This window comes from Chiloscyllium plagiosum, unplaced genomic scaffold (assembly GCF_037043375.1).
Source record: "Chiloscyllium plagiosum isolate Xiang-an unplaced genomic scaffold, Cpla_swu_hap1 HiC_scaffold_34, whole genome shotgun sequence".
In the NCBI taxonomy this organism is placed as follows: domain Eukaryota; kingdom Metazoa; phylum Chordata; class Chondrichthyes; order Orectolobiformes; family Hemiscylliidae; genus Chiloscyllium; species Chiloscyllium plagiosum.
In genome coordinates this window covers 12,268,589-12,282,403 of record NW_028270172.1, presented here as the reverse complement: position 1 = coordinate 12,282,403, position 13,815 = coordinate 12,268,589, and the positions used below count along the sequence as shown (strand labels likewise).

The following is a 13,815-nucleotide window of genomic DNA, read 5'->3' as shown; positions in this document are numbered from 1 at the left end:
GGCTTTGTGTGTGGGAAATCATGTCTCACAAACTTGGTTGAGTTTTTTGAACAAAGAGGATTGATGAGGGCAGAGCGATAGATGTGATCTATATGGACTTCAGTAATGCATTCAACAAAGTTCCCCATGGGAAACTGGTTAGCAAGTTTGGATCTCGCGGAATAAAGGGAGAACTAGCCATTTGGATACAGAACTAGCTCAAAGGTAGAAGACAGAGGGTGGTGGTGGAGGGTTGTTTTTCAGACTGGAGGCCTGTGACCAGTGGAGTGTCACAAGGATCGGTGCTGGATCCTCTACTTTTTGTCATTTACATAAATGATTTGGATGCAAGCATAAGAGGTACAGTTAGTAATTTTGCAAATGACACCAAAATTGGAGGTGTAGTGGACAGCGATGGTGGTTACCTCAGATTACAATAGGATCTTGATCAGATGGGCCAATGGGCTGAGAAGTGGCAGATGAGGTTTAATTCAGATAAATGTGAGGTGCTGTGTTTTGGGAAAGCAAACCTTAGCAGGACTTATACACTTAATGGTAGGATCCTAAGGAGTGTTGCTGAACAAAGAGACCTTGGAGTGCAGGTTCAAAGCTCTTTGAAAGTGGAGTCACAGGTAGATAGGATAGTGAAGAAGGCATTTACTTTATTGGTCAGATTATTGAGTACAGGAGACGGGAGGTCATGTTGCGGCTGTACAGGACATTGATTAGGCCACTGTTGGAATATTGCATGCATTTCTGGTCTCCTTCCTATCGGAAAGATGTTGTGAAACTTGAAAGGGTTCAGAAAAGATTTACAAGGATGTTGCCAGGGTTAGAGGATCTGAGCTACAGGGAGAGGCTGATCAGGTTGGGGCTGTTTTCCCTGGAGCGTTGGAGGCTGAGGATGACCTTATAGAGGTTTACAAAATTATGAGGGGCATGGATAGGATAAATAGACAAAGTCTTTTCCCTGGGGTCGGGGAGTCCAGAATAGAGGGCATAGGTTTAGTGTGAGAGGGGAAAGATATAAAAGAGACCTAAGGGGCAAAATTTTCACGCAGAGGGTGGTATGTGTATGGAATGAGCTGCCAGAGGATGTGGTGGAGGTTGGTGCAATTGCAACATTTAAAAGGCTTTTGGATGGGTATATGAATAGGAAGGGTTTAGAGGGATATGGGCCGCATGCTGGCTGGTGGGACTAGGTTGGGTTGGGATATCTGGTCGGCATGGACGGGTTGGACCGACGGGTCTGTTTCCATGCTGTACATCTCTATGACTCTATAATGGAGGTCAAACCCCCATGGCCGTTTCAGTGATTGCAGAACAAAATTCACTCCGAACTCCAACCCTTAAGTTTGTACAGGTTCTCTGCTAGACTAAGATGGAACTTATGAGACACAGTTAGTTTGGTTGCGAATGATTGTAGTAAATGGCTCGGCCCAATCTTTGATGGAAACTGGTTGAGAAAGGTTGATGTGGATGGGCTCAACATTTTTTTGATTAGAAAATGTCTGCCTGTGAAGTCCTAATTAAATACCCAGAAGTTTTCAGGAAGATGTAGGGACGATCAAGGGAATCAAGGTCACCTTGCGTGTTGACCAGGAAACAATTCCACAATTCTGCAAGGCCTACCCCATGCCATTTGCCTTACGGGCAAAAGTAGAGGCAGAAATCAGAAGGCTGAAAAGTGAAGGCATTATCAAACCAGTCTAGATTGCAGAAGTTGGACAACAGCAGTTGTACTGAATGTGAAGTCCAATAGGTCGGTTCGCCTTTGCGGGGATTTTAAACAAATAGTAAATCAGTTTTTACAGTTGAATGAATACCCAATTCCTTCCAAAGAGGATTTACATGCGGGTATGAACAAATTACTGCAAATGCACACTTTACTTCAATTCTGATGTTTCGACTCAAAAGCATTAGTTTACTGTCTCTCCATGGATGCTGTTTGACCCGCTGTGATCTCCAGGATTTAAAAGTGAACCTGGCAGGTGATCTGTCCTTCACGAAGCTGGACATGAGCCAGGCATTTCCATAATTAATAACCATAAGGATTTTTACCAGTACATGAGACTACCATTTGTGGTATTGTCAGCCTGTGCGATTTTTTAGCAGATGATGGAAAACATTTTGCAAGGTCCTTCGGCTGGTGAATTATTATGGAAAGTTCATACATAACTGGCCTGCATCCTGACACCCTTGCATCAATTCTAAAAAGGTTTCAGCCTTGGAAATGGTCACATAGCCAAGCCATAGCTTTCAGCGAAGTGAAGAAACAGCTATCATCCTTCAAGGTGTTGGCACATAATGATCTGAAGCGAGATCTGATATAGACAAGTGATTCCTTCCTGTATGGCATTGGTTTATATACTTCATAGATGGGCCCAATGGAGAGGTACGCCCAATAGTGCATGCATCCTGAACTTTGGCTCATGCAGAGAGCTGCCAGAGGATCTGGTGGAAGCTGGTACAATTCCAACATTTAAGAGGCATTTGGATGGGTATATGAATAGGAAGGGTTTGGAGGGATATGGACCAGTTGCTGGCAGGTGGGACTAGATTGGGTTGCGATATCTGGTCGGCATGGACCGAAGGGTCTGTTTCCGTGCTATACATCTCTATGACTGTATGTCTTTATGGGAGGAAACCCACACAGACACGGGAAGAATGTGCGAACTCCACACAGACAGCTGCCCAAGGCAGGAATCAAACCCAGGTCCCTGGTGCTGTGAGGCAGCAGTGCTAACAACTGTGCCACCCCAAACAGATCGCTGTCATTATGCTCGACCTCTCTTCTGCAGTGTGCTGTATTGGCATAAAATGTATAGGACCAATTCCCGATGATTACATTATGACAGGTGATAGTATCCCAGGTCTATACAGTCACAGGTCTGTGGTTATGTCAAGCTAAGAGACCTGGACATATTCCAGATTTCTACACAGGTCTGTTTGGAAGCATTCCCGGGTTACTCCAGGAAGTCTGACCCAGCAAAAGTCATGTCTGCTGACAGCAAATGTGCCCTCCTGTGTTGGACAATTGTGTGAAATGTTTTCTTCTATTGTAGGTCTCAATCAATTAACTTCCAACTCCAATCTCTTTGCTTCCTGCAGAGATATTTAGTGTGCCTACCCAGCCTGGACCATCTTGCCCAAATATTATAATGAGGGAGGCAGTAGCATGTCACTGGACTAGTAAGGCAGAACCTCAGGCAAATTTTTCTGGGGCCATGAATTCAAATCTTACCATTCAACAAAAATATGAAATAAAAAGGTGGTCAAATGGCAATCACATAAGAACAAGAGATCAGGCAGCTTCCGAGGAGAAGGAAAATCAATGTTTCAGGCAAAAGCCCTTCATCAGGAAGGGCTTTTGCCTGAAACATTGATTTTCCTGCTCCTTGGTTGCTGCCTGACCTGCTGTGCTTTTGCAGCACCACTCTAATCTTGACTCTGATCTCCAGCATCTGCAGTACCCACTTTTGCCTAATCACATAAGCACTGTTGACTGTCATACAAACATATCTGGTTCACTAATACTCTTCTGGGGACGAAATATGCTGCCTTTGCCTGGTCTGGTCTAATGTGACCCAGACACACAGCAATGTGGTTGACTCTTAACTGCCCTCTGGGCGATAAGGGATGGGCAATAAATGCTTGATTAACCAATGGTTTCCACATTCCATGAACAAATTGTTTTAAAAATTAAATAATTTGGGAATTTATCTTAATTTAAGGAACAAACAGTTTTAAATATACTTTGCATTATCCATTTGAATGTATTTCAATTATATATTTAATGAAATCTTCACCCTCCCCATGCAGAGTTGACAAGTATTGCACAGTGGCTCTGTGGTTAGCACTGCTGCTTCACAGCGCCAGGGACTCGGGTTCAATTCCTGCCTCGGGCAACTGTCTGTGTGGAGTTTGCACATTCTCCCCGTGTCTGCGTGGCTTTCCTCCCACAATCCAAAGATGTGCAGGTCAGGATGAATTGGCCGTGCTAAATTGCCCGTAGTGTTAGGTGCATTAGTCAGGGGTAAATGTAGGAGAATGGGTCTGGGTGGGTTGCTCTCCAGAGGGTCGGTGTGGACTTGTTGGGCCGAAGAGCCTGTTTCCGCACTGTAGGGAATCTAATCTAATCTATTTTCCTTGTCAGGTGAGCTCGAATAAGAACCACGCAGAAAGCATCAAGAGTGAAGGAGACATTCTCATTGAAACCCTTCAAAGGCTGGCCCAAGCTACCAGGTGAGAACCCTCAAGCCTTAAGGAATTTCCAAGCTTTGAATAAGTATCGGTGTGTGTACATGTGTGTGTATATATATATATATATATATATATATATATCAGATACATACCACAGACATATCGTGTTACAGTGCTTTGCGACTGAAGTAAGACTGCACTTGAATCAGCCTTTGAAAGCCTCCAGCTTTTTCCTGAGACTGACTTTGATCAATTGTTAGTGTAAGCCGGAGTTGGGTTACATGATGAAAGATTCCGAAAGTTGCTGCTTTCATTTGCAGCCAGTTATGAGCTTACTGTCTGCTTCTCTTGAGCTTAGCTTTGTACATCCCCAAAAGGAATGGTAAGTTTTTGAACTAAGTTGAAATAACTTTGAAGCCACAAAGTACGCTCCTGGCATAATAATGTTCATATTCCTAACAAACAGAAATCCAATGAATTTCTGGTTTCACCTCAAACAACTTCACAGAAGGAGGACAGGAAAACATAAAAATGAATTAGACTAATATCCACGTGTCTGCTGGTTCATGATGTTCCACAATTTTTTTTAACTTTAGGTGAGAGCCTTCAATGGTAAATGTGTAGATCTTCTACTATCAAAGGCCAAGGTAGATATGAAGATATTAATCTCTCGATATAAAACAAGCTTTGTGTGGACATTGCAATCTTCTGTTGGATTAGATGCTTCCTGTTCTGCCACCAGTTGCATGCTGTTTGTGTCTGCATGCTTGTGGCAAAGTCTTATTTTGCACCATGCAAATCCCAGGGCCCACTGTTCTGTGGGGTTATTGACAGAACACGCAGTTGGAGCAGGAAAATCGACGTTTCGGGCAAAAGCTCTTCATCAGGCCCTTAATGGCAGGAAAGGTTTGAGATTTAATTCAATAAGAATCTTTGTTGTCCTCTAAGTTGGTGGCGTTGCTTTACCACCGAAAGCAGTTTTATATCTAATAATTGTTCATTTCAAACTGAGAAGACTGGCTTTCAGCAATTTTCACAGATTATGTTTGGCTCTCTTATTCCAGCAGTGCCAACAATAACTTGTATTTATAAAGCATTATCAATCTATCATAATATTCTCAGGTGCTTCTTGAGAAGATTATCAAGCAAACGTTTGACACCAATTCATGTAAAGGGATATTGGGAGAAACGATTACAGTACAAGCTTAGCTAACAACTTAGGTTTAAAGGCACATCTTAAAAAATGATGGGGAGAGAGAGATGTAGTGTTTTAAGGTGAAAGTTCCAGAACTGAAAGCATATCTGCCAACGGTGGACTGATTGAAATAGTGGATTTTCAAGAGGCCTGAATTGGAGATGATGCAAGGATCATCTAGTGGTTTTGGGTTGGAGGATGTTACAGAGATGAAGAGGTATGAAATGATAGAAAGATTTGAGAACAAAGATAATTAGTATAAAGTTGAATTGAGGCATGAGCAGTTTTGAGGCCAATGTAGTTCAGTAAACACTTAGCTCATGACTGTATGACTATGACTGTATAAAATGCTGTAATTGAAATTTGCTCAGATTAAGAGAAAACCATTGTAAGTCACAGTGTGATATTACTATGCATTTAGTTTCGATTCATCTTACGACAGCCATGTTTATATTGGTTTTACTAAGATGTTTACATTAAACAGGTCTTCCTATACATCCCTGCACTTGACAGAAAATATTTCAAGACTTACACTTAAATACACAATTCTGTTGAAAATAGATTGCTGAGGTGACACAGTGAAGGGACAACACATGGTTCTATAGAAAATGGACAGATCTGGTGAAGCTTCTCCTTATTTTGAGGGTTATTTTCACAAACTGTAAAATGGAGTTGTACTATTTGACTAGGTAGTATCAAAGATTTACATTACTTCAGTGCAGTGGTGGTTTCCATAGAGAAAGCAAGTCATCCAGGTCAAGATGCTCATTTTCATCTGTGATGGGGTATGGTTCCTCTTGGCTATCTAATACCTTGTCCAGCCAGTTAGGAGTGTTATCAGTCATTGAACCAAGGAGGAGATTACAAATTGTATCCAAGTCTGTTCCTCCAGCCAACAGATATTGACATGGACAGAAACTCATTCAGACGTTTCGTTCTCCTTTCCCTCGCAGTGTGTGGACTCATTTTTCATTTACTATGACTTATCCATTGATAAGTACATCTTTGCTTCCTTCACCCCTCACAAAAGAATGTGTAATTCTGCTGTACTGAGCATTAATGAGTTGTGATTGTATTTAACAAATATTTCACAGTTACCGTCATGACATTAAATGAAGGTCCCTGAGTCCTATTTGCCTGCTGGATATCTTCCTGTTTTTGAGTTCACTATTTGAAAGCAGTTCTGGCACACAATATTGCAATCTCCATTTTGTGTACAACACCTCACCTAGAATAGAAATCCATATCAGCACTGTACCACTCAAATGAGCCAACAAAGGTGTCCCAAGTAGCTTTAGCAACATACAAATTTGCATACATGCTGTAGTGTGGAGCTATGGATACTGATAGTTGAGGCTTTAGTATCTTTCCATTACATGATTGGCTGGGAATCTCTCCTCTTCTTGTCACCTGCTATTAATGTGTTTTGGAAGGATTTACAAGTTCATACTCAACCTGATTCACAAGTTACAAAAATAAAGAACTGCAAATGCTGGAAATCTGAAGCAAAAATAGAAATTGCTTGAGAACCTCGGCAGGTCTGGCAGCATCTGTGGAGAGAAATCAGAGTTAACGTTTCAGGTCCAGTGACTCTTCTTAAGAACTGTTGGTAGCTAAGAGAAAGTTGTTTTTTTATGCAGAAGATAGGGTTGGGGGAACAAATGATTTTCAGAACCATTTTCAGAACTGAAGAAGGGTCATTGGACCCAAAATGTTGTCTCTGCTTTCCCTTCACAGATGCTGCCAGACCTCCTGAAGTTCTCCAGCAATTCCTATTTTTGTTTCTGATTTACAAGTTGATGCTCAGACTATTTGGTTCAGTTATGTAGGCCCCTTCCATCGCAGTCATGTTCGGGAATGGGACTCAAACCTGAGGGTCTGGCTGAGAGATAGGGATGCTACCCATTACACTACAGGGTGACTGCTACTGGAAATATACAATATTATTTGGTTTAGTGTGAAGCTAGTGACTGTTCAGCCACTGTAATTACATGACTTACCATGTTGCTTTTTTGCTCCCACATTATACAATGTCTCAGAGGTCCCTGAAGTACTTTAAGAGGTATTACAGAGCCCAGAAAGGTTACCTTAGGGAACATAGGACCAAGAGTAGACCATTCAGCTCCTTAAGCCACTCCACCATTGTAGATCTCTAGCTGTAGATCTACCTCAATACTACTTTACCATGCCATCCCCATATCCCTATATGTCATTATTAACTAGAAATTTATCAATCTTTGTCTCAAATTTTCTCAATGTTTGAGCTTCCAAAGCCCACAGCTACCTCTAAACAAGTCCAGAAAACCCTGGATGTCTAGGAATATTTAGGACAGGATAAGAAGGAAAATAAAGGCTTTTAGCAGTGTGAAGGGAGCAAATTAACAGAGCCCCTATTGGAGAATACAAATTGCATAGGGCATCTTAAGGAAGCAACTTAAGAACTTAAGGAACATAAGAAAACAATTAGGAGAGAAAGAGGGGGCAGGAAGAAATACTGAAGGGTAAAATTAGGTAAAATCCCTTGATATAATCCCAAACAGGGGCACGATTTATAGGGCTTTGGGTAGTGTTGTGGAACAGAGAGATCTAGGTGTTCATGTACATAATCATTTGAAGTTTGCTTCACATATAGATTGGGTGGTTAAGAAGGCATTTAGCATGCTTGCCTTCATTACTCAGACTTTTGAGTAAAGGAGTTGGGACATTATGTTGAGGTTGTGCAAGACTTTGGTGAGGTCTCTTCTGGAATATTGTGTCCAGGTCTGGTCCTGTATTGGAAGGATATTATTAAGGTGGAGAAGGTTCAGAAGAGATTTACCAGGAATTTGCCAGGAATGAAGAGTTTGAGTGATAAGGAGAGAGAGTCATAGAGATGTACAGCACAGAAACAGACCCTTCTGTCTAACTTGTCCATGCCCACCAGATATCCCAACCTAATCTAATCCCATTTGCCAGCACTTTGCCCATATCCCTCTAAATCCTTCCTATTCAGGTCAGGACTGTTTTTTTCACTGGAGCATAGGAGGTTGAGGGTACCTTTGTAGAGATTTATAAAATCATGAAGGGTATAGATAAGGTGAACAGCAGGTGTCTTTTCCCTAGGATGGGGGATTTCAAGACTGGGGAGCATACTTTTAAGGAGAAAGGAGAAAAATTTAAAGAAGACGAGACAATCTTTTTTACACAGAGAATGGCTCATGTGTGGAATGAACTTCTAGAGGAAGTGGTAGATGTGGGTACAATCACAACATTTAAAAGACATTTAAATAAGAGATATTTGGATGTATATAAGCGCAGGCAGGTGGGACTAACTTAGTTTGGGATTCTGGTCGGCACGGACTAGTTAGACCAAAGAGTCTGTTTCTATGCTGTAGGACTCAATGACTCTATATTGTCTCTGTATTTTAAGGGGAAGAGGATAACCAGAGAAAGACTAGGGCCCATTAATGGCCAAGGGAGGATTTAGTGCGTGGAGCTGGAGGACATTGGCAGGGTGCAAAATGACTACTGCACTTCTGCCTTCACCCAGGAGAAGCCAAATATTGTTACAGAATTTGGGAACAGGAACTATGAGGTTCTTAAGCAGTTTGATGTAAGGAGTGAGCAAACATTGGAATGTTTGGCATGCATAAAGGTGGACATGGCCCCTGACGTTAGTAGGACAAGTGAATAGGATAATTAAGAATATATTTGGAACGCTTACCTCTATCAATCATGGCACGGATTATAAGAGGAGGGAAGTTATGTTGGAGCTATACAAAACTTTGGTCACAGCTGGAGTACTGTGTGCCGTCCTGGTCACTACATGACAGGAAGAATATGATTGCACTTAAGATGTGCAGAGAAGATTTACTGAGATATCACCTGGATTGATGCATTTTAGCTATGAAGAGAGGCTGGATAGGCTCGGGTTGTTTTCTTTAGAGCCGATAAGGCTGACGGGGCATCAGATTGAGGTGTATAAGATTATGAAGGGCATGGACAAGGTGAATAGGAAGCAGCTGTTCCCCTTATTTGAAGGGCCAGTAACAAGAGGGCATAATTTGAAGGTGAAAAGCAAGAGATTTAGTGGGGATTTGAGGAAAATAGTCTTCACCCAGCAGATGGTGGGAATGTGGAATACATTGCCCAGAAGGGTAGTTGAGGCTGAAAACCTCACACTTTTAAAAAGTACTTAAGGTGAAATATTATAACATGCGACTGCTGAAAAATTAGATTAGTGAAGACACGTGGGCCAGATGGCTTCTTCTATGCTATATGACTGTGTGACTCTGAGTGAAGAAATTTCTGCTCATCCCAGATCTAAATAGCTTGCCTTTCAGTCTAAGATTGTGTCCCTATTTCTGACTGCCCCCAGCTAGTCAGTTAAACATCCACTGTACTCCCTCTGTGGCACGTATATCCTTTGTTTTAGGTAAGGAGACAAAGACTGCATGCATACTCCAGGTGCATTGCACCAAGGTACTGTACTATTGAAAGATATATCTGCTCCTGTACTCAAGTCCTGTTGTGATAAAGGCCAGCCTACCGTTCGCTTTCCTAATTGCTTGCTGTAACTACATGTTAGTTTTCAGTGGCTTCTGAATTGGTGACTTTATTGTCCAGATTGTAATATTGATGTGCAGCATGCCAGCTTTGCCTTCTTGCACAGATCAGTGCAAGAAGGCAGTCTCCTTAATAAAAACAGGGGACAACTGTTTTAAAAATAGATGTTCCTGAAAGCAACTCTGCATTATAAAGATGGATATTCACAATAGTTTGGAATGTATTTGTTTAGTTTAACTTTTCAAGTCTTTAACTATTTTCATGATCCTTTTAATGGGGTTAAATCCATTTCCTAGAATACTAGTGAGCCAGGAAGATCCACAGTTGTGAGTTAGCTGTGTTGTCAAAGTACTACTAACAGCTGGGCAACTGGTAAAAAAGCAGTTAAGCAAAGGAGAGAATAACACAGAGGAGGTTTATATCACCAGTGGATATACAACAATCCTTACCAGAAAATGCCCCTCAGTGGCCCATCAGGCAAGAATATTTTGACATTGGCTGTGATTCCCTCACAATTGAATGGCCTATCAATATTTATTTGCTAGACTTGCAAATGCAGAATAGTAAATGGACAGGTCCATTGATGGATTATTCCAGCATCCATGGTATGAAAGGTGGTAAGAGCTTGAAGACAGGAACTAAGGAGATAGCAATTTAGAATTGATATCTAAACCTCAATCTTACCAGCTTTTAAGGAAATAGCCATTTGGTACAATCGTAATTGATTATCTAACCTTCCCACACTTTCCCCATTCCTTAAATTTAAACATCTACCAGTCTGAGTCCTGAATTTGCTCAATGACTGAGCACTCACAGTGCACTGGGATTGGAATTAGCAAAGAGTCATACCCATCTGAGTGAAAGGATTTCTCCTCATCTCACTCCTAAAGTGGCCCCTTCTTGTTCTGAGGCAGTCACCCAGAGATCTAAACTCCGCAGTCGGGGAGAACAACAAGTCAGATCTACCTTACTGAGCACTTAAAAAACTTCAACGTTTCAAGGAAATTATTTCAGATTGCTTTAAATTCCAGAGAATGTGAGCCCAATTCTTTCCTTCTGGTACAGTCTCCTTCTCTCAGGAACCAGGCTAGTGAACCTTTGTCAACTCCCTTCAAGTATATCCTCCTTAGATAAGGAGTCTGATACATTACACAGGACTCCAAGGCCCCATACAGTTACAGCTGAAAAATATGTTGCTGGAAAAGCGCAGCAGGTCAGGCAGCATCCAAGGAGCAGGAGAATCGACGTTTCGGGCATAAGCCCTTCTTCAGGAATGAGGAGGATGTGCCAAGCAGACTAAGATAAAAGGTAGGGAAGAGGGACTTGGGGGAGGGGCGTTGGGAATGCGATAGGTGGAAGGAGGTCAAGGTGAGGGTGATAGGCCGGAGAGGGGGTGGGGGCGGAGAGGTCAGGAAGAAGATTGCAGGTCAAGAAGGCGGTGCTGAGTCCGAGGGTTGGGACTGAGATAAGGTGGGGGGAGGGGAAATGAGGAAGCTGGAGAAATCTGCATTCATCCTTTGTGGTTGGAGGATTCCTAGGCGGAATATGAGTTGCTCTTCCTCCAGGCGTCGTGTTGCCATGGTCTGGCGATGGAGGAGGCCAAGGACCTGCATGTCCTTGGTGGAGTGGGAGGGGGAGTTAAAGTGTTCAGCCACAGAGCAGTTGGGTTGGTTGGTGTAGGTGTCCCAGAAGTGTTCTCTGAAACGTTCCACAAGTAGGCGGCCTATCTCCCCAATGTAGAGGAGGCCACATCGGGTGCAGCGGATGCAGTAAATGATGTGTGTGGAGGTGCAGGTGAATTTGTGACAGATATGGAAAGATCCCGTGGGGCCTTGGAGGGAAGTAAGGGGGGAGGTGTGGGCGCAAGTTTTGCATTTCTTGCGTTTGCAGGGGAAGGTGCCGGGAGTGGAGGTTGGGTTGGTGGGGGGTGTAGACCTGACGAGGGAGTCGCGGAGGGAGTGGTCTTTCCGGAATGCTTATAGGGGAGGGGAGGGAAATATATCCTTGGTGGTGCAAGGATATGCTTGCTATACTTGTATTGTTGCTGAAAATGTGTTGCTGGAAAAGCGCAGCAGGTCAGGCAGCATCCAGGGAACAGGAGAATCGACGTTTCGGGCATAAGCTCTTCTTCAGGTTACTTGTATTGTAACTTTGTGATTTGAGTTCAGGAACATATAGGCCTCCCTAAATACCTTTGTAGCTCAATCTCAACAATTTATAAAGTTCAGCTTTTCTATTTTTTTCTTCAAAGTGGATAATTTCTCCACACTATATTTACTCAGCCTAGTTCTTGCTCATAACTTAATTTATATATATTCCTTTAAGCTTTTGTGCTGTCACCATAGCGTACAACAGAATCACTTAATTTTTCTGTACAGTTATTTGGACCTGACTGAATTTTGACAAAAGGGCTATGTAGAGTCTTTTATTGGTTATTTACAGCATTTTTTTCTGTACCTTCCAGCTCCCATGCTGATATTGCCATTGGATCTTTGGCCTCTGAAATCCTAAAAATCATTGAGCAATGAACAAGAAGTAACTGATACAACTCCCAGTAACGCACTGTCACTTGGGACTGAAGAGGAATGGACCTTGTCATTGGTCTGTATTTGGCTGGTTTTCTTCAAGCAAAAGGAACGCTTGATTTGATGCAAGAGCAATTCCTTCAACAATTTGTTCCAAACTTGTGAAGAAAGAAACAGCAGTGAAAATCACTTTGCAAGGTCATTGTTTAGCAACAGGTAAAAAGGTGTTTTTGACCAGCTTTAGCATATGACGTTTTAGTACAAATGATAAAATTCAGTGTTTTCCATATGTTTCTTAGTAGATTTCTGATTTTTTTGAGACTGTACTTTGAAGAAATTTCCACTCCAGTACTGTATTTGTCTGATAACTTATGACACTTTAGACTTGTGTTCTTTTTTCTCTGTGAGTTGATGTCAGATCCTCAATCTTCAAATGTGGAGAAAAACATTTCTTTTCACTCTACTCTATAGACAGTTTAAAATTAATATGTAAAATATAATAAAATTATTTTTTAAGATCACCACAACAGCTTTCTCATTTTCTTACTGCTTGGCAGTGAAAATGTTTTAAAACTACTGTCTCCTCTCAACCAGGCATTTTGTTGTTGACAGTTTCAAGAAATCTTCTGCTTGTTCCATGGAGCAGTCTGTTTTTAATGTTTTCAACTCGTGCTGTATCAGTGAAACAACAGTTTTAATTAGAGAAAATATTTGTGCTTTAGAGATATTGTCATTGTATCTTACACTATTGAAACTCCATTAAAATAAAAGGGAAACTTGTGCTTCCCCCACTTGCCCAGTGAGATATTGAGCCACACAGAACCAGTCCATACTGGAGTTTATGATTTTTCTGTGGCAAGTTATTGTTCTCAAGGCCTCTTAAGTTGCATTGTTATTCTATCCATGGCAATCACTCGATCAGAGTTGAACAATGTGGTACTGGAAAAGCACAGCTGGTCAGGCAGCATCCGAGGAGCAGGAGAATCAACATTTCAAGCATAAGCCCTTCATCAGGACTCCTGTTGAGACTTGATTTTTGCAAGTCAGCCAGGCAAGGCTGGGGGAGCAGCTAGTCTGCCAGGCAAGACTGGCGAAAGCAAGAATCATTCAGGCGAGGCTGAGAATTGAGGAGAAAAAGGAGTAAGAAAGCGGAACCGAGAACTAGCAAAAATACAGAACATAGAGAAGTACAGCACAGAACAGGCCCACGATGTTGTGCTGAGGATTATTCCTAATCTAAAATAAAATAGTCTAACCTATGCATCCCTCAATTCACTGCTGTTCATGTGCATGTCCAGCAGTCGTTTAAATGACCCTAATGACTCTGCTTCCACTACCATCGCTGGCAATGCATTCCATGCGCTCACA

At 42.0% G+C, this 13,815-nt stretch overlaps 1 protein-coding gene across 4 annotated transcripts in view; it reads left to right on the top strand.

Annotated features, from left to right (window-relative positions):
• Positions 1-13,124, top strand: part of ulk4 (unc-51 like kinase 4) — a 502,471-nt gene extending 489,347 nt beyond the window's left edge. For all 4 annotated transcript variants that reach the window (XM_043719540.2, XM_043719541.2, XM_087978491.1 and 1 more), the window contains 2 exons: positions 4,136-4,224; positions 12,387-13,124. In XM_043719540.2, coding sequence (XP_043575475.2) covers positions 4,136-4,224; positions 12,387-12,450 — 153 coding nt within the window. In that variant the 3' untranslated portion in view covers positions 12,451-13,124. The remainder of the gene's footprint in view (positions 1-4,135; positions 4,225-12,386) is intronic.
• Positions 13,125-13,815: the final 691 nt, after the last annotated feature.